Raw genomic sequence first — 22,216 nt, 5'->3', positions numbered from 1 at the left:
ACCTATTTAACTTAATCTAATTAAATACTATTACAAAAGGTCTTTGGGGTTAAAACTTTTTTTTTATAAGAATAGGCAGATTTCCAAGCTAGACGGTCAGTCAAGAAAAAAAAGCTAAGTGAAAAAATCTTCGAAGTCAGAACTTTGTACATCAGGAGATAGAGTGTGCATACCTTCAAAAATGCGGAATGTTTGCGAAGTTAGGACATCACATTAGTAAGCATTTCGGAGGACGCATTCCTAAACTTTGTTTGCACAGTGACGGTAAACCGCTTTCTCCTGATCAATAAAGCTCTTCAAAAACCTTCTCAGGTAAAGGTAATAATATTTATGTGAATTTTTTTCCACCGTTGAGAAAAAACATGTAATAGTATGACTGAAAGCTCACTCTCTTGGTCAATACATATTCCCTTTGTTAGGCCCGCTGACAAGTAACTGTGGGAATTATCCCCAAAAAGGAAACTTGTTTAACGTGACTTTTAACAAAAATAGGTATTAAGAATGGTGTTAACTCCAACACGGACCCAAAGAGGACTGTAGAAAACGAAAGAAAGTCTCCGGATATATGCACTATACTTTTCTAAACTTCCCTTACTTTGAATACTTTCACACATCCGCTTTAAGTTACGTACTTCAAATTATGCCAAGTTTAGACCACTAGGTTGAATTTTTTCCTCTCCAAAAAATAACTGTCAAAACACCGTGGAATATTTGAAAAACAAAAGATATTCAAGAAATTGAATAAAACTATTTTTTTTCTTTTGAGTTCCACTCCAGAACGGCCCCGCATTCTGATAAACTCACCGTTCGAAATTTTCCTGTTCTAAAAATACAACTCAGTAGCAATCATTTGGTTTTAGCAAGGAATAGTATTTTTTAGGTCGGCGATATTTCATAAAATGATTTTTAGCTTTATCATATTAAATTATGCAGAGGCTAAAGACCTAAACAAACGAGTATTAGGTCCAAGTCGCACCACAGCCTAAGCCAAAAAATTTTCGAAAAGTTTAAACCGCAACCGGAAGTGCCGAAAAATGTGACACAACTTTTGGGTCGCACTACCGAAATACAAGAATAGGTCAAAATGAACACAGTCCTTTCTGGCGCGTATTGTGCGGTAATAGACATAAACCCAAATCAGGCATTTTGCTTTGCTATTGCCATTCTACTTCTACAAATTATCGACATGTAACAGCAGCAAATGTTTGCCTTTTTCATCCTGTATCAATGATGGGTAAATGAATACATGCAAATCCTGAATGTCGCATTTCTAAGAAGACGGCAGCATTTACGTAGAATTCGTGTTGCACCTTACACGTGGACCATTTCTCGCCCAGCCGAATCATGGTTTGATATTCATCGGCGATTTTGTACCGCTCGATACGATAATTCATCTTCTTTTTTCATTTATCGCTTGTGCGCTTGGTTCAAAACTTGCGATTTAACTCACGCGCAATTTCTTCCCACATCTCGTGCGTCTTTGCTCTCAAGTAGCTCATGACGTTCTGCCCATAGACTTACTAGAGCCCTTTTCTCTTCTTGCGGCCATTTTTCGTATTTTTTTTTGTCTTTTTTGCCAAACCTTTAGCTGACCCGGAGCTGGTCGGGCTATCGCTCTCACTTACCACACTTGCCGGAATATCGGACCAATTAAGCAAAATTCTGCTGGGTCGCGCTTGAGATCTAAGATCTGTCCGGCCAATGTAGGGTGGAAACGACGAAAATCTTGGCTTGGAAATGATCCCGGCGCATAATAAAAAGGAAAACGTCCATCCATGCACCATGAGGCAAAGCGGGTCAAACGTTATCTTTAACGATGACAGGGGCGGATGAATCAGTCAATAGATCGTCCTCAAAGTCGCGTTCGGTAACCTCGCGTAAAAAAGCGTAAGCCATCATCACTGCATGTGTTCGTTACAATAGTATAACCAAGGTGAGCTCTTCAATTATCTCTACTATCTTGAAACGTTGAAAGATTACTAATGCTTCTAGCCTGTAACAGTTTGACAGCTCAACTGGTCAATTTTGATCTATTAGCCGTAGTTACACACACCATGGCTTTGGGGCCTTGCGGAGGGTACATGGCTTGGGTTTGATTAAGCTCAGTTTTCATGTTACCCTTAGGGATGCGGTTACACAGTAAAAGACTCCCCTCAGGGTCAAATATAATTAGATATGAGCGCACTGACAACGTTTACCTGTATATTTTGTTCTGGAAAAATTAAATCTAGATTCTTCGCCACTGCATAGAACTTAAGTGATTATTTAAATGCAAATTACCATATGATCATTTCTCTAGCTAGCCAAAATGATATTGAAGCTCACTACATGCCTTTTTCAGGATTAAAAGAAAAATCATGTGTTTCGTTAGCTTCAACCAAAGTTTTCTGTGTAATAAATACGGAATTATTAATTCCCTCTCTCTTTCAATAAAAATTAAAGTCCGGTGTTTACGTGGCAGTTTCGCTTTCGCATGACAAAAAAATGAAGAAACGCAGCGGCCCAGCGCTAAAATTTAGAAATACAAAAATTCAGTCGAAAAACCAATTAAAATAGTTTGTATGATCGATTAAAAGCTCCATTAACCAGTAGTGTTTACTATCACAACCACCTCCCACCCCTCCCTGCGTAGTAATAGTCCGTCTCTCGCCCCTCCCTGGGTAATAACACTCTGCTTCCTACCCCTCCCTCAGTGCTGATAGACTTTATCCCACCCCTACCTCAGTACTAATGGTGTGCTCCCCCCTTTAAAATGGTCCAAAAAAAAAATGGTCCAAAAAGAAATTGTTCCAAAAAATGGTCCAAAATACACGCACTATTTTTATGTCATACACCTAAAGGCGTAAATACGGGATTCGCGAAAGGAGAAGCCCAAATTCGTCACGCTTAACGTTTAATTAAAAAACGTGCAGATGTTCAAATATGCTTAAAAGAATAAAGAACACTCAGAATAAGGTTTTGAAAACCGTATCTCTGGAGTTATCTTCTGCGGGAGAGACAGTATGTACTTGAAAACAGAGAAAATAGCGCGTACACATGAAAATATTACCTTTTTACCATGCTTTGCCAAACCTCAAGAACGTACAGACAGGGAAATGACAGGAAACTAACTCTTATTATCACATCGCAAAGGAAAGTCGTTTAAAGATATCTTAATAACAGCTAAGTTTTCAGGTCAGAACCTGAAGAAGATTTAAAAGCGCAAGCAAATGGCAGGATTCGCACAAGCATATCAACACCTTTTAACGACTGCTTTTTGCTTTCCAGCTTACCCGGCGTGTCGCCGTGTGCATTGTAGAGTTATTCAGTGGTCAGGTGACTCCTTTCATTGTTCTAATTCAACTGTCCTTCATTCAATGATCCAGAAAATAGATTTACCATACAAAACTCGCGATTAGCTAGTTTGCTTTTACCTAGAAAAGTAGATTTACAACACAATTGAGTATACAATACTAACGCTGTGTAACGCAACAATAGGCCTTTTCTCGGTCATAATCGTCTCAAACACTAGCACCTAAAATGCGAGAAACACATGTACCGTTGGAGAGCGTTTGGTAAGAGCTGTTGAGGAAGGATCAAAGCGGCCATCCAAATCTTTCAAATGCTACAAACTACGACGTACATAAAATTTGACCTTCTTCCTTCTTGGTCTCAAATTACATACTAAAAAAAACAGTGATTGCGTTTGTCCTTGAGAACTATAGAATACGCGACGAATACGTTCAAAAAACTTTTATATTTACCACTGGTGAAAGGGAAAAGGAACGGCCTAACTTCTACGGAATGTTCTGTCAAAATCTGCCGATTTCTACCGCTTTCATCGCCATATTGAAAATGGAGCTACCACAATGCAACGCAATCGGAGTGCGCACAACGCCTGGTTTGTAATTGCTATTTGGGGGGTGATTGCCATTGGAAGTTGACAATTTTCTCTCCTAGTGTTTACTACAGATTGAACCGTTTTGTTTAATGCTGAAACAGGTGGTTTCCGGTTGGGTGGTTGATCTCTCCTTCCAGTCACAGATGATATAATTTCGCAGTTTTTTCGGATCCAGTCTTAACTCCTCCTGAGACAGAAGGAGCGCGGGCGCAATTCCCGAACAGAGGCTAAAAGACGCACACGGGTTAAAATGCACTGTTTTTATGAATAACAACATGAATTTTTTTAATAATTAATTGTATTGCCTTCATTAAATTTTTCATTTCAGAAAACCATTGAACGTCTGCTTCTTATCTGGATGATGGCATCTGTAGTAGAAGGTCAATCCCCATGTTCATTGGCTAAAAACTTTTGGATAGTAAATAGCAGCGGTGAATTCATAGAATGCAGACCGTGCCCAGACTGCCCTGAGGGTCTCGGGCTGAACATTCAATGTGGCTCATCGACCACAAGTCATACTAAGATAGAATGTGTCCAGTGTAAAGAAACAAAGACCTACTCCGATAGCCATGGAGTGGAAAGCTGCAAACCCTGTCAGAACTGCGGTCGACGAAATGTCCTTCAAGAATGCACCTCGGTCCAAAATCGCAAATGCGGCCGTAAATGTCCCAAAGGGTATTTCTTTGATGGCCACATCACTGATTGCAGAGAAACTACCCCAGCAATAATCTCAACCACGACTTTGTCAATAGAGCCTACTCCTAGTATCTGGCCACAACTTTCATCTCCTATTGGCGGTGGCTCGTCTACAGCAATTACAGCGTCTATGAAAGTTTTATTTTCAATAAAAAGTGCTACCTCGACAAGTATAGCGTCGGCTCCAAGCATAAAGCCACAGCGTTCATCGCTGATAAGCTTTTCGTCTGCAGAAATTCCAGGGTCTGCTGAAGTTCCACTGTTAATAGGAAACCGTTCCTCTCCAAGCGTAGAATTCACACAGGGCATCATGCCACAACCATCGTCATTGTATCGTGGAATTGTATCAACTTCGATTCCTGAAGGTGTAGAACTTCCAATACTAAAAGGAAACGACGCCTCTGCAAGTTTCTCGGAAAAAAAAGAGACTCAGGGACGGAAAAGCAAAGCTTTGACACTGTTGATTATATTGGGAATAAGAGGAGCGATAGTTTTGATCGTCATTTTTACACCGCCTGCAGTACTTTGCTGGATGAAATTTAGAATGTCTAAGAAGACAAGGCCAGAACATGAAGGTGGGATTAAACTAAAATTAATGAGAATATGAGCATTATTCAAGGGTTACACAGATCCTAAGCGACGAGGAGCCTTGGCCTAGTAGCCCCCTTGAGTGACTTGGGTGGGATCCATTACTAGTTAATTCGCAATATTTTCGGAACATTTTCCTCCTCAATACGACAGATATCATGATGAAAGCCCGAGTCCTCAATAACCAACCCAGCCTGTATTCTTTGAAATGGAAAGTTTAAGCACATGGGGACTGAATCTTTTTTATGTGGTCGACTCTTGAAGGGTAGAACAGATCATAGACATCATCAGGCAAGCCAAATAGAATAAGCAAAAAGAGACTTCATCGTCCGTGGCTTGCTCACTTTTTGACCGTTTCTCGCACTCACGAGGAATGCAGATCGTTTACAAAATGATTTTGAACTTGTTTTTGCAGATTCTGCTAGAATACCACTAAACCCCTTTCGAGTCACTGAGAATTCACCAAGCTGTTCTTTGCTGGGTAAGATTATGATGCTGATAATTTTCTATTCGTTTACCGGGAAAAGGTCGGATACCGTAGACCTGATCGGAGTTCTAATCCCCAAATTATGTTACAGCTACTAAGCTAGTTGGCAAACCTTAAATTTTATGTACATTGTCTTCACTGCATTGAGGATTACTACTCTTTTCCTCTTTCGAACTTGTACGTGTTCGTCATGTATTACCACAACTTTCCAAACCTTTTGAGAACTCTTCACCACTTCAAGAGGGTTACGCATTTGTCACCAGGAATATTACTTTTATTGTGTGATTAGTATTAATGATAGAAATGTTGATAGTCAGGCCTCGTTAAAAATGTCAGAACCGGGACGAGGGTCACGATTTTGAAGTGAATCGTTAAACGAAGATAAAAAGGATAGTTTAGGTGCCACGAGGTCACATGCACTCTCTCCCCTATCATCGTACCTTTCCATTTATGAGATATCCCCTGCAACTGGAAAAGGTAAATTGCCGGTATGTAAATGAGTGACAAGTAATGAATCCCCGTCCTTTCAGTGTAAGATCAATGTTACTAGCAACTTAAGAAGCCTTCATCACTCCCTGTTCCCGCCTGCAGTACCCACTCGTCCTCAAGGCGTTACCGGGCAACTTCCACCGGGGGTGTCCTCAAATGAGCATTATTGTGGTGATGATAATGATGATGATTATGGTTCCATTTTTTTTCCTTTTAACTTCGTCAATTTGATTGCCCTTTCGTTATATTAGACTTCAAGCTCGCCGACTTTCCATATGATGTCGAGGATGTTATTCTGCAACTAGATTCTGATTCCTCACCAGTTCAAAAGAACTGGAGACATGTCGCTCACAGGTTTGAAATTTCCAAACAAGACATTCAGCTGTTGGAGACAGAGAGCAGAAAGCCAGGAGTAAGCGCAATAAGGCTTTTGATTGAAAAGTTGTGCAGTTTCAAATGTACGACTCTAAAAGAGTTCGTAGACGTCCTCCAGGAGCTGGAACGCAACGATGTTGCCAACGACATTATCAGCTGGTTTAGGCAAAAACAGGACAGATGTTCAGAGGAGGGTAAGAATTGACAATACCCAGAGGTTGTTGGATTTTTCATAGACATCCTATGCCACGCATGGACTCTAAGAACAATGACAATTGATAATAATTAAGTCGGTCTTGTAAATAACGTGTAACTGATTTTGTGTATTTAGAGGAATCAAAATAGTGTAAACATATTTTTGGAAAGGAAATTTTTGTATTGAAATTTATATTAGGAAGCTCGGTGAAATTTTTAAATTAATCTTCTAGGTTTTTGTTACCTTTTTAACAGGGAACACGCAGAGAGAGAGGGGCTGGGAGGGCTTTAGGCCTCCCCCCCCCACTGTTTTGCAAAAATAAAAATAAATTAAACAAAAAAATTATTCAACGAAAGTAACGGAGCCAAAAAAGGCCCCCCACACTCTCAAAAACTTGCTGTGCGGTCCCTGTTTAATCTTTGCTCTTAGTTATAAAGTTGTAAAGTTTTTTTTTTTTTGTGCATTGTCAGAGTTATTGTAGGAAAGTATGTCGGTATCCTATATATCTGAATGTTTCAAATTTCAAACAGACCAGTGGTATAGAACACGGAAGGTTGTCTGAAGTTATCTTTCCTTATAGTATTTCTTAATTTCGGTTTTTATCGTCCTAAGAGAGGCTGAGAAAATACTGCAGCCAAATTGCTAGGCATTGCTTGATCTCACATTGAGAAGAAAGTAAGCACTGCGTGCTGAATCTATTTTAACAAGGATATTTTCGATATCATGCATGCTCTGAAGTCATCCTGTATGTGACCCGCTGAACTACTTTTACTTGGTGTAATCAGGAGCCATAACCTGGTGCAATTCGAACTAACTAAAGTAGGACCAAGGCACCAATATCGTGGTGAATAACCACAAGCAGAGGACAACTTTAACTAAATTGCCAAAAAGCAACTCTCATCGAGACTGTAGCGCAAGAGTCAAATTGTCACGAAATCAAGCCTTGTGTTTTGGTGTGTGTATGCCTTAAATGGCAAAAGGTTTACCTTACCTGTCAAAGGTTTGATCATCATTTATTACCAAGCCTGCAAAAGCTTCAGTTTGCGTGTTTCTTGGCGGGGAATAGGGATAGAGCTGGAGATTTCCGGCAGTAAATATCACGGCTGGTGGCAAAATGAGTAGTTTGCAGAAAGTAACATTACACCTTAAGACTCTGAAGAGTTTTCCCTTAATATCAAACACAGTGATTTTGAATCATAGTCGGTCAGAAGCTATCTTCCTTAAAAGCTTTTTACGAATTTGCTCAAGATCGGCATTTTTTCCTGTTTCGTCATCTGCAATTCATGCCGAGTAAGCATGCTTTCTCCCTTCGTAAATCGTCACGGTGAACTGTACGTCGTTAACAAGAATTATTGCAAGTCTTTGGTAAAGACCTTGTATAGCATTGCTAGTCAATAGTTTTGGTCGAATCATGCTTTCAGACATCGATAATCAAAAAAGATTTAAGTTCTGGTAAACTTAAGCTGCTATTTGTCCAACTTGCTCTACTTCATTGCGTTATTTCTACTATTCAGACACAAATTTGCATAACTATCTAATCTAATCGTATCAGTGTTAGCAAATGGTACCTGAAAAATCGTGCGATCCACCTAAACTGTTATCCTATCTTGAAACCTCATTGACCTTTGCGATAAGTCTTCATGTCTCTCAAGCCTCTATGTATGATCACCTTCGATTATGCATGATTAATGGGGTGTAAAAGGTGTATATCGCTAAAAGGAACGCATAGAGAATGTCTAAACTCTGATGCAATATCTTTGCCCTTATTTATTACAGTACCACACAAGAATCCGAATGAAGTGATGGTAATAACTGTAGAGTTCTCGGTTTCGAATTTTCGGCGTCTCACGAGTCTTAAATTTCAGCATTCACCACGGCCCTTCTGTGGCTAGACTTTGTGAAATTTTGCATTTGAAATAATGCTTAATTTCTGAACCTACACAATTTGAATTTTTCGCCTTCAATCACACGCAAAATGAGCTGTGTAGTACATATTTATTCTTAGAGGTGTATTTTCCCTTCTCTCGAGAGAATGACATGAGAGTCGAGCCAAATTTTCATATGGCCTTCGTTACCAAATCCCAGCATTTTGATTTGTTGTTCGTTTGTTGTTGTTATGTCTGAGGTCAGACTTTTACGGTGGTTGATAAAATCGAACATTGACAGTTCCTGTACTCGCCCTGTACCGTTTAAAATGCTAAAACAAGAGCTGTGTAGTAGTTCAGTTGATATTCAAGGGTGCAGAATTAGCTTCATTCTCCTTACGGTCGCCTTTGGCGTTTCACGGATCAAGAATATTAGCCACGATGACGACAGACTAAAATTAAGTAAACTTTTTTTTTGGAAATTAAACAATTTGCTATACTTCTAAAAAATATATTAGACCTAAATCAAAAGAGGATTCAAATTATGCCAACTAAAGACAACGTGGGGGATTTTTTCTCTCTCCAACATATAATCGACATTTCACTGCTGTTGAATATTTAAAAAAATAAAGTGATTAAAAAAGAAGAAAGTCGTGTTTTCCCATAAGCAAGCCCGCATCCGGTTCAGTAAACACACCAAACAGAATAATCCTGTTAAAAAAAAAACAGCTCGTTTACAATTATTTGTTGGTTTTGGCTATGATTTTCTAGCTCAGCAATATTTCATAAAATGTTTATTCGGCGTTAAAATCGCTTAGAAATGGCACGTTCTCAATAGCTATGATCTCTATTATGATCTCTCAATCTCGGTCGCTTACGACAGGCATGTCATGTCTATTCTGCTTAACAAAGCTTATTCAGGCTGATTTATACACTTTGTACTGTAGATAAAACAGATTTAACTCAACATGTTTGTCTCCGTAAGAGCATTTATACTTCTGTAAAAGTGTTCATAAAAATATTTCGTTATTTTTCATAAAACTACTAGTCGCAGATTTTACCATATTTTAATAATGCAGAGGTTAAATACCTCATTTTCAAACAATTAAGTGTTATTTAATTAACCCTTGGCGGAAAATGGAGGAGAAGTGTCAATTTTCAGACACATCAATGATGCCGTGTCTCTAGACCACTCGAAAAGCGAAAGCGGTCATTTATTTTGGAGTATGAACTCGCGAGTTGAATAATCAAACTTTCGTAGGCTAGGTGCATAAGTGATCTTCAAGTGATTTCAAAATAACAAAGCTGATTGAAACGCCCATCGTGGTTGTGTTTTTGAAGGTTGTAACTGCGACGCACAAATGCAGTAATAATTGCATCCTGTTTTTTTTTCCTGTGAGGTTTCCGTAGATCTAGCGCAAACCCACGTGTAACAGAGGACGATCATGAGGGATGACGATCATGACGATCATGATCAGAGGACGATCACATGACTGATTGATCCGCCCCCTGTCGTCTCACTTGCGTCATCCCCAAGTAAAGAAATATTCTGTCAAAGCTCCGTAAGCAATTAATATTGCGATCCAATATACGCCGGTAGCACTGATAAGGTGGCGAGATATCTCAAGCGGAGGACAGCTGTGACTTAATTTGGCAAAAAGCGATTTATTTGTTGCTCATACTGCGAGCATACTTCAAGAATCAAAAAGCACACCGTCACGTAATCGTGATTGCAAACGGGTATGAGTATGCTATACTTTGAAAGCGATGACATGTTCCCTCGTCTGCGGTTTGATCACTAACTAAGACGTGACCTTCAGGAACTTTGAAAGATTTTAGCTAGGATACGTAAATACTTAGCCGAATTTCCCCGGCAATATATATCACGGTCGATATTAAAGTGTGTGTTTCTTGTTTACAGAAACCGTCACGCCGCAAGCCTTTTCAAAAGGAGTTTCTCGTTGATATAAAAAATGGTAAGTGTTCGTTCTCTAGACTGTTTGAACCTTTCATTAGCTATTAATAATGTACCAATACATATAAGAGAAGGATTTCAAATTTTTTTTCCCATCATTTTGAAATCACGCTGAGTTAGCACATTGTTTTCCTTCGCAAATTAATACACTGCCTTAGGGAAATCTACAGTTTAGTTTTGTTGTTTGTAAACTCTTAGAAGTTCTGCTCGCCTCATAGTCTTACCAACAATGTTGACTTGTACATTTAGTTCTTAAAGGAAAAAAAGAATCTAGATCCTAAAGTTTATCTCGCTCCGCTGCATAGTATGTAAATGATTAGTTAATGCAAATTATCATGTGATTATTTCTCTAGTTAGCCTAAGTGTTGATTTTAAGTTTACTACGTGCCTATTTTCAGGATTATATCTTGTTTCGTTAGTCTCAACCAAAGTTTTCTGTGTATTATATACGGAAAAATTAATGGCCCTCTCTCTCTACTGCGACGTATGTCTAGTACACACTTATATTTACATGTTTACATTTACATGTTTACATTTGGGTGGTTGATAGCTCCTTCCGGTCACAGATAATATGATTTCCGCCGTTTTTTCGGATCCAGTCTTCGATCCTCCTACGCGGGAAGGAGCACGGGCGCAATTCCCGAACAGCGGTTAGAAAGCGCACACGGATTAAAATGAACTTTTTTTTACGATTAAGTACAGAAATTGTAAAGAATGGTCAATTGTATTGCCTTCATTTTAATTTTTCAGAAAACAATTCAACGTCTGTTTCTTCTCTGGATGATGGCATCCGTGGTAGAAGGTCATCACTTATGTCCAATGGCTCAAAACTTTTGGAAACTGAGTACCAGCGGTGAATTCAAAGCATGTATACCGTGTCCAGAGTGTCCTGAGGGTAACGGGCTGAACATTCAATGTGGTTCATCGATCACAGATGATACTAAGATAGAATGCGTCCAATGCAAAGAAAACGTGACCTACTCCAATAGCCATGGAGTGGAAAGCTGCAAACCCTGTCAGGACTGCGGTCTACGAAATGTCCTTCAAGAATGTACCTCGGACCAAAATCGCAAATGTGGACGTAAATGTCCCAAAGGGTATTTCTTTGATGGCCACATCACTGATTGCAGAGAAACTACGCCAGCAACAGTCTCAACCACAACTTTTTCAATACAACCTTCTCCTAGCATTTGGCCACAACTTTCATCTCCTTTAGGCGGCGGCTCGTCTACAGCAATTGTAGCGTCTATGAAAGATTTATTCTCAGTAGAAAGTGTTACCTCGACGAGTATAGCGTCGACTCCAAGTGTAAAGCCACAGCGTTCATCGCTGATGAGCGTTTTGTCTCCACTGGTACTAGGAAACCGTTCCTCTACAAGCATAGAATTCACGCAGGTTATCATGCCACAACCATCGTCATTGTATCGTGGAATCGTATCAACTTCGATTCCTGGAGGTATAGGAGTTCCAATACCTAAAGGAAACGACGCCTCTGCAAGTGTTCCGGGGAAAAAAAAGACTCAGGGACGGAAAGGCAAAGCTTTGACACTGTTGACTATATTGGGAATAATAGGATCGATAGTTTTTATCGTCATCTTTACACCGACTGCAATAGTTTGCTGGATAAAATGCAGAATTTCTGAGAAGACAAAGCCAGAACAGACAGGTAGGATTATACTAAAATAAATGAGGATAGGAAAAGCGTTAGTGAAGGGTTCTACATAATCTAAGCGACAAGGAGCCTCGGCCTAATAGCCCTCTTGAGTGACTTGAGTGGGATCCATAATTTGCTAATTCGAAATATATATATTTTCGTAACATTTTCCTTCGCAACACGACAGATATCATGATAAAAGCGCGAGTCTTCAATAGTTAACCCACCCTGTCTTCTCTGGAATGGAAAGTTCAAGCACAGGGGACTGAATCTTTTATACGTAGTCGACTTTTTGAGGATAGAACAGATCATAGACATCATATCAAGCCAAAACGAATGAGCAAAAAGAGATTTTATAGCTCATGGCTTGCTCATTTTTTGACCGTTTCCACTCAGTGACCTGGCACAAGGAACGCAGATCGTTTTCAAAATGATTTTTAATTTGTTGTTGCAGATCCTGCTGGAATACTACTGAACCCCTTACGAGACACTGAGAATTCACCGAGCCGCTCTTTGCCAGGTAAGATTATGATGCTGATAATTTTCCATTCGTTTACCAGGAAAAGGGCCGATTTCGTAGACCTGATCGGAGTTCTAATCCCCAAATTACTTTACAGCTACTCAGCTAGTTGGCAAACCTTGAATTTTGTGTACGTTTTCTTCACTGTTTTGAGGATGACTACTTTTTTCCTCTTTCGAACCTCTCCGTGTTCTTACAACTTCCCAAACAGTTTTTGAGAACTCTTTACCTCTCCAAAAGGGTTACACATTTGTCAACAGGAATATTGCTTTTTTCGTGTAATTAGTATTACTGGTAGAGATGTTGATAGCCAGGCCTCGTTAAAAATGTCAGAACTCGGTCAAGGCTTGTGATTTTGAAGTGAATCGTCGGTTGAAAAAAGAAAGGGTCAGCCACCGGGCCAGACGTATAGACCTAAATGTTGTGTGTGAAAAAATGCCCCCCTTTTTATCTCTTTTTCATACTTTTTGGTACCTGTGGAACACTCCCGTTCCCCCTTCGCTCAGACAAAATGACCCCTGAGGAGGTACCTGTATGAGTCACTCTAACTCTGAAGACAATCTCATGTGGGTTTTTTTTTTTTTTCACCATTTAATTTTCAGAAACCGTTGGCTCGTTTCAAAACAACACTGACTCTGCTGAAAGTTTAATGGCTTCTCAAGGAAGTGAGTCCTTAGATGGTGGGTGGTTCAAAATTTTCACGTGCCTATTTACCAGGTTTATTTGATTTTCTTTAGCACTCAGATAAATGGAAGCCAAAACCGCACTATTGTTTCCTTGTGAAATTGCCTTCTTGGATTCTTTTAGTCTCCGTTTGACCAAAATGGTAATAGCTAAACACCCGTGAAGTAGGTCTCCTAACAAAGCCCTTCATTTGGCGCAGTTCCTCATGAGCGCTGTTGCCCCTTCTCTGATATCTAATGCAATCAAAAGGTTTTATTTTTTTATAGTTTTTGACAAGACTTGCAAAACAAAATGCCTGAAATTAACCGTTAAGTTTGATGAGGGCCAAACTGAATGAACCACATACACTCTCTCCCCTATCATCATACCTTTCCATTTTAGCCAAATTGTCAGTGAATTCACCATAATTAAATTCATTCAATTACAGTTCGCTATGATGGTCAAGGAGACGACAAAGATTTTGTTCTTACGAATGACATCCCCGAAGGTATGGAAATGAGTGACAAGTAATGAATCCTCGTCCTTTGAGTGTAAGATCAATGTTATTAGCAACTTAAGAAGCCTCCATTACTCCCTGATCCCGCCTGCAGTACCCACTCGTCTTCTAGGCGTTAGCGGGCAGCTTCCACCGGGGGTGTCCTCAAATGAGCATTATTGTGATGATGATGATGATGATGATAATGATGATTATAATTGTTACTTTTTTTTCCTTTTGACTTTGTCAATTTGATTGTTCTTTCGTTATATTAGACTTCAAGCTCGCCGACTTTCCATATGATGTCGAGGATTCTATTCTGCAACTAGATTCTGATTCCTCGCCAGTCCAAAAGAACTGGAAACATGTCGCTTACGAGTATGGAATTACCAAACAAACCATTCAGGTGTTGGAGAGAGAGTGCAGGAAGCCAGGAGTCAGCGCAATAAGGCTTTTGATTGAAAAGTTGTGTAGTTACAAATGCGCGACTCTAAAAGAGTTCGTAGACGTCCTCCAGGAGCTGGAACGCAACGATGTTGCCAACGACATTATCAGCTGGTTTAGGCAAAAACAGGACAGATGTTCAGAGGAGGGTAAGAATTGACAGTACCCAGGAGGCTGTTGGGTGTTTCTTTAACATCATGTACCACGCATGGACTTTAAGAACAGTAACAGTTGAGAGTTATTGAGTCGGTCTTGTAAATAAAGTAACTGATTTTGTATATTTAGGAAAATCAAATTGATCTGAAAAAAATTTTTGGAAAGTAGGGATACACGTTGTTCGAGAGATTTTGTTTTAAGATTAGACTACAGGATCGTTTTAAACAGGTGTTTTGAAGATTTAGGCAATTTTTGTATTGAAATTTATGTTAGGTAGTTCGATGAAAATTTTACATAATTTTTCTAGGTTTTTGTAACCTTTTTTAATCTTTGCTCTTAGTTGTAAGGTTGTAAATAATTTTAGGTAACGCTCTTAAGTGCAATTGAGGACGAAATTTTTTTAATGTTGTGCATGGTCAGAGTTTCTTTATTGTAGCAAAATATGCCGGTATCCTATATATCTGAATGTTTCAAATTTCAAACAGGCCGGTGGTATAGAACACGGAAGGTTGTCTGAAGTTATCTTTCCTTATGGTATTCCTTAATTTCGGTTTTCAATTTACTATGAAAGGCTGAGAAAATACTACAGCCTAATTCACTTGGCATTGCTTGATCTCACATTGAGAAGAAAGTAAGCACTGCGTGCTGAATCTATTTTAACAAGGATATTTTCGATATTATGCATGCTCTGAGGTCATCCTGTTTGTGACCCGCCGAAGTTTTAAACTTGACTTAGTCAGATTAATTACTTTTCCATCGAGTGTCGAAGTAACTTGACTTGTTGATATTTCATTGTGCCGTCGAGAAATTCGCACCACCACATAGCCAGATGCAAAACTGAAACCAATCGCGAATTATTAAAAGAGATTTTTCCAAGAGCACAAAGCAGCTCTCATGCGTTAATTTACAGACTTTAAGTTTTCTCACAGGTTTCTCAGTTATAACGCTGAAATTAAAGTTGTTTGATTGGCCAGTGCGATTACTTTGCTTTTGATTTCACGTCACTCAATCGAAAGGTTCCTTCCCAGTGATCAATTCTGAGGTAGTAATGAGTTTTGTATGGTTGTAATAATCCTTTTCTAGTTTATGTATTGGGGCATAGCTTGGTGATGTTTCCTGGGGTGCTTCTCCTAAAACTCCTATGTGAGGTTACTTTTTTTAAAATATATTTTTGCTATCAATTCTGTACAAAACTTATACTTAAGGTTTCCAAAAAAAGACAAATCCGAGGAAACCTTTAAAAAATCCAAGCTACGCCCCCATTTGTAACCTGTGCTTGCCCGTATCCGCTTTTCCAATCAAGATCCGGGAACTGGCAATTAAATATTGATGGGCAACTTAGGTAGTCATGCCCTTTGAAAAATGGTAATCAGCACTCTAAGATAAAATAGTAAACTTATATAGACGCAACGAAATTATTTTTGTTTATGAGTTGGGTAGTAAACCATTAAATGCTGAGAAAAACTATCTTGGCTGTAGTTTGGAGTCCTCTTTTGTGGTAAACGAGAGTAGAAAATCTTCAGGGCACAGAAATTAAAGAAAAAAGAGTGAATTAATCACTCCTGAGGTAACAGCCCGCTTGTAGGGCTCGCTCGATATTTTTTAACGTGACTCAGCAAAACTTGGGCTGGCACAAGTCGTCGAGGCAGCGTGAGGTTAAAGTTTCCGGAAAATAAAAGCTGCAAATATCGTTCTCCTATCAGGCCAATTTTATTAACTAACCCTTAGACAGTGTAATTCTAAGAAGCAAGCCCTGGGCATCACCCAGGTACCTTAAGATAGACGTTTTGATTCATTGATAGGAAATTTGTCAAACCTTTCTCCGTTGTCGCGGTAAAGTCATAAGATAGGAATTTTACACAATTAGCAACAAAAAGAAATTCACGATAGAGGCCTGTGGAGCGTCTTTATCCGGGAGCGGGGGTCAGGCATTGCACTAACTAAGTCTTGGACACACGTTAACTTCGTAAGCCTCTTCACTCGTATTTTCAAAGTTTTACATATTGCCGAATTTTTGAAAACTGTGAAAATGCGCGCTGAATCAACCCTAAATATCTCTCGTGTCCATGCGAATTGTGCAGTCAAACTATCGAAGGCTGGCGAATCAGTGATCTTGCAGTAATTTCATAATAAATAAAAAATGCTTAATTGGCATGAAGTTACCTTCAGTTCTCTGTTTCAGTAATGGCCGTGGTGAAATCTATACCTCTCTCTGCAATTGATTTAGAAGCTTACAGTGGTAAAAAGGGACTCAGTAACAACAATGCTGATCAATAGTTTTTGGTCGACCCAGGCGAGAGTCACCGACGACTTCAGACGTACCTAGTTCTGATAACTACACTTTGAATGTCACATTATGTAAATGTTTCTTATCAAGGTAGAATTGAATCTCAATTCCCGGGTTGATACACATGCATATGATAGACACCAAACCTATGTAGGATCGTTCTTTCTTTATTCCTTTGTCTTATATCAAAGCAGTCAACTAAAATTATTGCATCAAGGAATAACTTAAGTATTGTGTGATCATAGCTTAAAGAATAATCTCAATTTTGGAAACGAGCTTTTGGCAATTAAAGGAACCAAAATAGAGAGATAAAAACTAGCAACAAGTTTCGCTTTGAATCACAACTACCGGGTAACGTAAGCACAAAATAAGTTGTTGCTTAGCAACCTTGGCGGGTGTTGATTACTTTATCGGGTGTTCCGGTATAAGACTTGTCTTCTATTCCAGAAACGATCTTGATTACACGGGGTCTTATCCTGAACTGAAACGCTAGCTACAATTTTCAGTCTAAAGGCACTTATCACGGACGCGTCAATCAAACCAGTTAATATTTCGCAGCTTCGCTCGGAAGCGGTATGATATTCAGCTTTACGGAAGCGGTCACGCAATATTTATCTTGCAGTTAATTGATTTTTCAAATGCGTATTTGCATTTGAATGATGAAACAGTGCAATTTTTTGTCTGCTTCCAAAACTGTGTGTGACCTCACTCTAAGAGAATGGAATGGTTCAGATCGAAGATGATCGAGCCTGTCCTCATCTCTAATGTTCTTTGGCCACTGGTATTTCGAGACTCAGCATCACCATCTTCCTTCATGTCAAGTATCTTTTAATGTATAACACAAGGCAACATTTTGATTCATAAGAGATGAAATGTAATTTAACTCAGAAATTCGTGGGCTAATGAGTCACGTAGTGGCGTCTGAATATATTGATGACGTACTTGTTTTTTCCGTTTTGCTCGTTATAAAAGACTGTCATCTACGGCTAACATGCCGTATTTCCTGAGTTATCAACTTATTGTTAGGAAGCATTTTGTCGACGAAATTATTCGCCTATCGACATTGATGTGAAGAAATACACAAGCTAAGCCGTATACAAACGGTAGGGTAGCCATTGCTCGATCCTCGAATTTTGCAGTTGCTTAGTCAACATACGAATAACTCTGGCAGACTTTTAGCAAAGTTCGACTAAGCATACGTGCTTATTTCTTTTCACAGGGCAACAAAAGAAGCAAAAATAACAATGGTGGCATGAAGCCTATGAAGAGCGCCATAAAGGTGAATATTTCCAAATACTCTGTTCCCTGCAGTTCGTACGCACATCAGTATTCCTGTAACCTTTTTCGCACTCTTTATCCAGTTTCGATTTCTTGAAGAAGTTTAGAACACATAGCATATGGACTTCATAATGTCATTGATCTATTCAGTTTGTAAACAGTCAACGAAGATTCGAAGTTTTTGTTTTACATCAGTCACTGCCGGTTACGTACACAACAGTCTGACAGGTTACCTCGGTGGCAAGATTGGCTGAAAGAGATCATTTAGATTAAATTTTTTCCGATCAAAATTTTCGACTCGAGACAAATTGCCGAATGCAACCGTACTTAATTGAGTATTATGTCGCAGTTTCTTAAATTTTTTTATCAAAATTTTTTACTTCTCTTTAATTTCAGCTGATCTTGGTGATAGTCTTGTGGTCACAATCTGTGTTAGGACGTTCCACAAGATGTCCTTTGATGGAAAACTTCCTGAAATACTACCCAGATGATCCGGAAGCTCAAACGGAGTGTATAGCGTGTGCTGAATGCCCGCCAGGACTAGGACTTGTGCCACAATGTGGGTCCAAGATCACTAACTACACCACTATTAAATGCGAACCATGTCAACTGAACAAGACATTTTCAGACAATCATGGCTTTGAGAGTTGTAGGTCCTGCCACGACTGTGGCTTAAAGATCGTTACTCAGCAGTGCACCCCGTCTCAAAATCGTAAATGCGGCACCAAGTGCCCTGAAAGACATTACCTCGACGAAAATGGTTTCTGTCAAGAGTGCTACTTTTGTTGTCCCAGTGTGGACGAAACAGGTAGAATGAAGAAATGTAAAGAAATTGGAATGGGAGAAGACTGGCAGTGTCTAAAGAATCACCAAAACAAGCTCTGCAAGGAAGCTTTGGAAAATTCTACAGAAGCTAGTGTTGATACAATTAATACCACGGCTGTTACTCTTCTTCCTGGTCACAATTTTGAAGCAAATAAATCGGAGAGTACTTCTAATGATAATGTCAGGAAACCTACTGCATCATCAGAAAATGTTACATCAGATGGAGATATAACACCTTCAATAATAGTTGGGATGATCATGATACTGATTGCCCTAGTGCTTATTGTTGCTTTATACAGATTTAAAAGAATCGTGTCATGTAGGAATGGTTCAGCACTGTATTCTGAAGGTAAGAGAGAGTCATGCCTTGCAACACTGTTGTTATCTTTTTTGAGGGTAGCATCTTAGGCACTGAATTCCTGTTGACAATTTGCAACCAACACAACATGATATTGTAGTAAACTGATAAGTTATGCTCATGCAGTAGTTTTTCCTTATTTGTCAGTGGACAACACAATCTGAGGGAAGAGAGGAAAATGGTGGAACTGTTCACTGTATGGGTGGTCAGACTCACTTTCACAGATTTCGGCATGGTACTTAGTAGACAGTAAGGATAGCTTAGATAGTGCTGAGGTGACACCTGCACTAAAGAAAATTCAGCTTAAGTTACTCTGAGCAGCAAAGAAGTGCACTTTCTTGAGTTATCACACACCGGAAGATGTGAAAAGCCTCACAATCTTAGCTAGGATTTCCCACAATTATTAGCTTTTTTAAGCACCTAATCATAGTTGACCTCATCATGGCCGTATCCTCCTTAAAGCCGTGGTTGTGGGCTAAACTAAAAATAGATAAGAGTCGGTTATTTTCCGTTCATTCTTTTTTCGCAGGTAATCGAGCAGATGAGCAGGAGCAGTTTCTCCTTGGACAACCCATGAATGATAGGCCAAATATTGAACTCATTCCAACAGGTGAGGAGTCAGCCCTTCCTTCTTCACATTAATCCTTACACACTCTAACATTAGTATGCATATTCTCCATACTGTTCTCTATACATTTCCTTAGGTGCTGGCAAGGAAGTTTGTTTAACAATCATGAGATTCTTCAGTTCATTATCATTTCCTTGATTCTCACGACCTTAATGTTTGATTCAGGGGTGATATTGAAATGAGAAATTAGGTGATGCTAGTCACTCTCAGGGATTAAAGAGTTAATCCTGAATTCTCCAAAAAAGAAAATAAATAAGCCGAATTACTCTCCCTCTGTAGCCTTTTAAATGCAAAAACTTTCAGCACAGGCTACTGAAAGTTTTATCGACGCCTCGTTTATCCTTTCGAGATAACACAGTTAGCAATGTTAATGATATTATGTATAGTGATTGTGTGGTGGCGAGGGTTATTCTCAGAATGAAGGAAACCCATTGTAGATCACGCATTTTCCTAGCTAAAATTTGCTTTATTCTTTCGTTACAACTTTAATGTTACAAATAACAGGTCTGTTTTCTAAAAGTAATTCTGTTTTTCAGACTGTGATGTCTCCGAAATGTTTACACTTCGTAATGGAAATGAACTAATGCTGCACAAAATTCAAGACATGCTTGATCCAAATCCACCGCTAAAGAAAAATTGGCGACAAGTGGGACATCACTTAAACGTTACCGAGGGAGACTTAGACTTACTGGAACTTCAATATAAGTCAAACGGCAGTCCTACGGAGAGTCTTATAGAAACATTGAAGAATTTTACACCAGAGCCTTCAATGAAAAAATTTGTCGAAGCTCTGATCAGTTGTGAAAGAAGTGACGTGGCCAAATATATTTGTGACTGGCCATGGGTGAAACGTAACTGTACTGAACTGGAGAACCATGAGCAACCAGATACGGTCCAGCAACCAGCCTGAGGATATTTTTCTCCCCAGCCAGCCGTTCTTTTGAAGGTCACACAATCAACGCAACCCAAGTGCGTTCCGTGACATCCGAATACTAGCCCCAGGCCGTATTATTAGTACGCACTTCTATAATGTTATCCTTTTTGCATATTTGTGAGGTAGCTTCGAGAAACCTATTATTTATTTGGGCTCTATGCAACAAGTGCTTTTATTTATTAAATAAAGCAACGAAACAAAACAAAACAAAGAAAAAAGCAAAAAAACACAAAGCTAATAAATAAATGAAAGTTTAGTCGTTTGTCTCTCGAGGTAAAAGAGTCAGGCTTATCAATCGTGTATTGATAAGCCTGACTCTTCTTTACCCGTGACCTTCTTGTATAAGAAGATTCTGGAACGTTCTATTTCTTATGTAATTACTCAAATTTAGAAACTGTGTTAATCTACTGAATTTAGTTCTTTGGAGAAGTTTCTAGATCCTTGGACTTTATGTATATAAGAGCGATAGTTTCATCAAAACAAAAAAAAAACAAAAATAAAAAAACAAAAAAAACAGAGAATTGTGAAGAAGCTTATTGCTGTAAAGTCGAGAAGCCAACTACGTGGAAATAAATCAGTTTGTTACTGTTACCGACGATCCTGAGTTTTGTCTAGGAACAACCCTGCTCTACATCGACACCCGTAACAGTGTGTTATGGCGCGTTGTCATCGGTGCATTTTGATCCTTATTAGTATTCTGAGAATTAGATGTTCTACCCTCTTAGGTCTGCTTTGTTACCCATTGCCTGTAATGGTTTTTGAAAAAGAAATCCATCCTTCTTGTTAATACAACTTCACTTTTTTCGATGGTCAGCCTGGCAGATGAATAATTAACAATGTGCTCAACAATTAATGCGTTCAGAAATGTTTAATATATTTTCGTCTATTGTGACAAACTACTAAGGTAATTTATGTTTAAATATTTTTTATCATTTAAATATTTCATTGTATCTAATTGTTTATTTCTACGGGGATTTGTAATTGCCTTTCTAGAAAATAATACATGGCGCGCGTAGATATGGAATTTCTCGTCGAGTGTTCGGCTCGATAGCCTACGAGTGAGCACAGTTGTCCTGAGTAATTTCCAACTCTGATGATTAGGCGTCGTATCCTATCTTCATCATAATTTTATAGAGATTTTTGTGGTCGTCATAATTTTATACAGATTTTTATAGTTTGATATTTAGACATTAGAGAGACATTTTATAGTTTGATATTCATTTTATAATAAAAGAACACCTGGCATACCTAGCATTCCATTTTCGTTATAATTTTAACAATTTTTTTGAAGCTTGATATTTAGACATCATAGAGACATTTTATAGTTTAACATTCAATTTTCATTAGCTCTTTATTTTTATGTACACGTCATACACGTAGTATCTTATTTCTGTTTATAGACTTTATTTTGCCCGAATATAT

At 38.8% G+C, this 22,216-nt stretch overlaps 3 protein-coding genes across 6 annotated transcripts; all 3 read left to right on the top strand.

Moving 5' to 3' along the window:
• The first annotated feature begins 4,213 nt into the window (after window positions 1-4,213).
• LOC131774702 (uncharacterized) lies at window positions 4,214-6,938 on the top strand. The gene is made up of 3 exons (XM_066164998.1): window positions 4,214-5,151; window positions 5,580-5,645; window positions 6,392-6,938. Exons 1-3 carry the CDS (start codon window positions 4,239-4,241, stop codon window positions 6,718-6,720), a joined length of 1,308 nt encoding a protein of 435 aa, XP_066021095.1. The 5' UTR covers window positions 4,214-4,238; the 3' UTR covers window positions 6,721-6,938.
• LOC131774682 (uncharacterized) lies at window positions 6,691-15,997 on the top strand. 4 transcript variants are annotated; one of them, XM_066164997.1, is made up of 7 exons: window positions 6,691-6,709; window positions 10,498-10,552; window positions 11,302-12,217; window positions 12,660-12,725; window positions 13,328-13,405; window positions 13,837-13,896; window positions 14,160-15,997. In XM_066164997.1, the coding sequence occupies exons 2-7, from the start codon at window positions 10,550-10,552 to the stop codon at window positions 14,486-14,488; spliced, it is 1,452 nt and encodes a 483-aa protein (XP_066021094.1). In that variant the 5' UTR covers window positions 6,691-6,709; window positions 10,498-10,549; the 3' UTR covers window positions 14,489-15,997. The 4 variants fall into 4 exon arrangements, with proteins under 4 accessions (XP_066021094.1, XP_066021093.1, XP_066021092.1 ...); XM_066164996.1 differs by lacking the exon at window positions 6,691-6,709 and adding an exon at window positions 7,532-7,664; XM_066164995.1 differs by lacking the exon at window positions 6,691-6,709 and adding an exon at window positions 9,632-10,112.
• A 1,237-nt stretch (window positions 15,998-17,234) lies between these two features.
• On the top strand, window positions 17,235-22,022 carry LOC131774696 (uncharacterized). Its single transcript, XM_066164999.1, has 5 exons — window positions 17,235-17,874; window positions 17,991-18,050; window positions 18,446-19,223; window positions 19,762-19,842; window positions 20,397-22,022. The coding sequence occupies exons 2-5, from the start codon at window positions 18,024-18,026 to the stop codon at window positions 20,768-20,770; spliced, it is 1,260 nt and encodes a 419-aa protein (XP_066021096.1). The 5' UTR covers window positions 17,235-17,874; window positions 17,991-18,023; the 3' UTR covers window positions 20,771-22,022.
• The last annotated feature ends 194 nt before the right edge of the window (window positions 22,023-22,216 follow it).

This window comes from Pocillopora verrucosa, chromosome 4, assembly GCF_036669915.1.
Source record: "Pocillopora verrucosa isolate sample1 chromosome 4, ASM3666991v2, whole genome shotgun sequence".
Taxonomy (NCBI): Eukaryota; Metazoa; Cnidaria; class Anthozoa; order Scleractinia; family Pocilloporidae; genus Pocillopora; species Pocillopora verrucosa.
This window is presented reverse-complemented; position numbering and strand designations above follow the sequence as displayed.

What these genes read in the sequence shown, in the direction of transcription:
- LOC131774702 (XM_066164998.1), top strand. Translation starts at nt 4,239, where the DNA reads ATGATGGCATCTGTAGTAGAAGGTCAATCCCCATGTTCATTGGCTAAA. An exon ending in GACAAGGCCAGAACATGAAG is followed by an intron (nt 5,152 to 5,579) that starts GTGGGATTAAAC and finishes TTGTTTTTGCAG; the next exon opens with ATTCTGCTAGAATACCACTA. An exon ending in ACCAAGCTGTTCTTTGCTGG is followed by an intron (nt 5,646 to 6,391) that starts GTAAGATTATGA and finishes TCGTTATATTAG; the next exon opens with ACTTCAAGCTCGCCGACTTT.
- LOC131774682 (XM_066164997.1), top strand. An exon ending in GACAAAGCCAGAACAGACAG is followed by an intron (nt 12,218 to 12,659) that starts GTAGGATTATAC and finishes TTGTTGTTGCAG; the next exon opens with ATCCTGCTGGAATACTACTG. An exon ending in AGGAAGTGAGTCCTTAGATG is followed by an intron (nt 13,406 to 13,836) that starts GTGGGTGGTTCA and finishes ATTCAATTACAG; the next exon opens with TTCGCTATGATGGTCAAGGA.
- LOC131774696 (XM_066164999.1), top strand. Translation starts at nt 18,024, where the DNA reads ATGAAGCCTATGAAGAGCGCCATAAAG. An exon ending in TTCAGCACTGTATTCTGAAG is followed by an intron (nt 19,224 to 19,761) that starts GTAAGAGAGAGT and finishes CTTTTTTCGCAG; the next exon opens with GTAATCGAGCAGATGAGCAG. An exon ending in TATTGAACTCATTCCAACAG is followed by an intron (nt 19,843 to 20,396) that starts GTGAGGAGTCAG and finishes TCTGTTTTTCAG; the next exon opens with ACTGTGATGTCTCCGAAATG.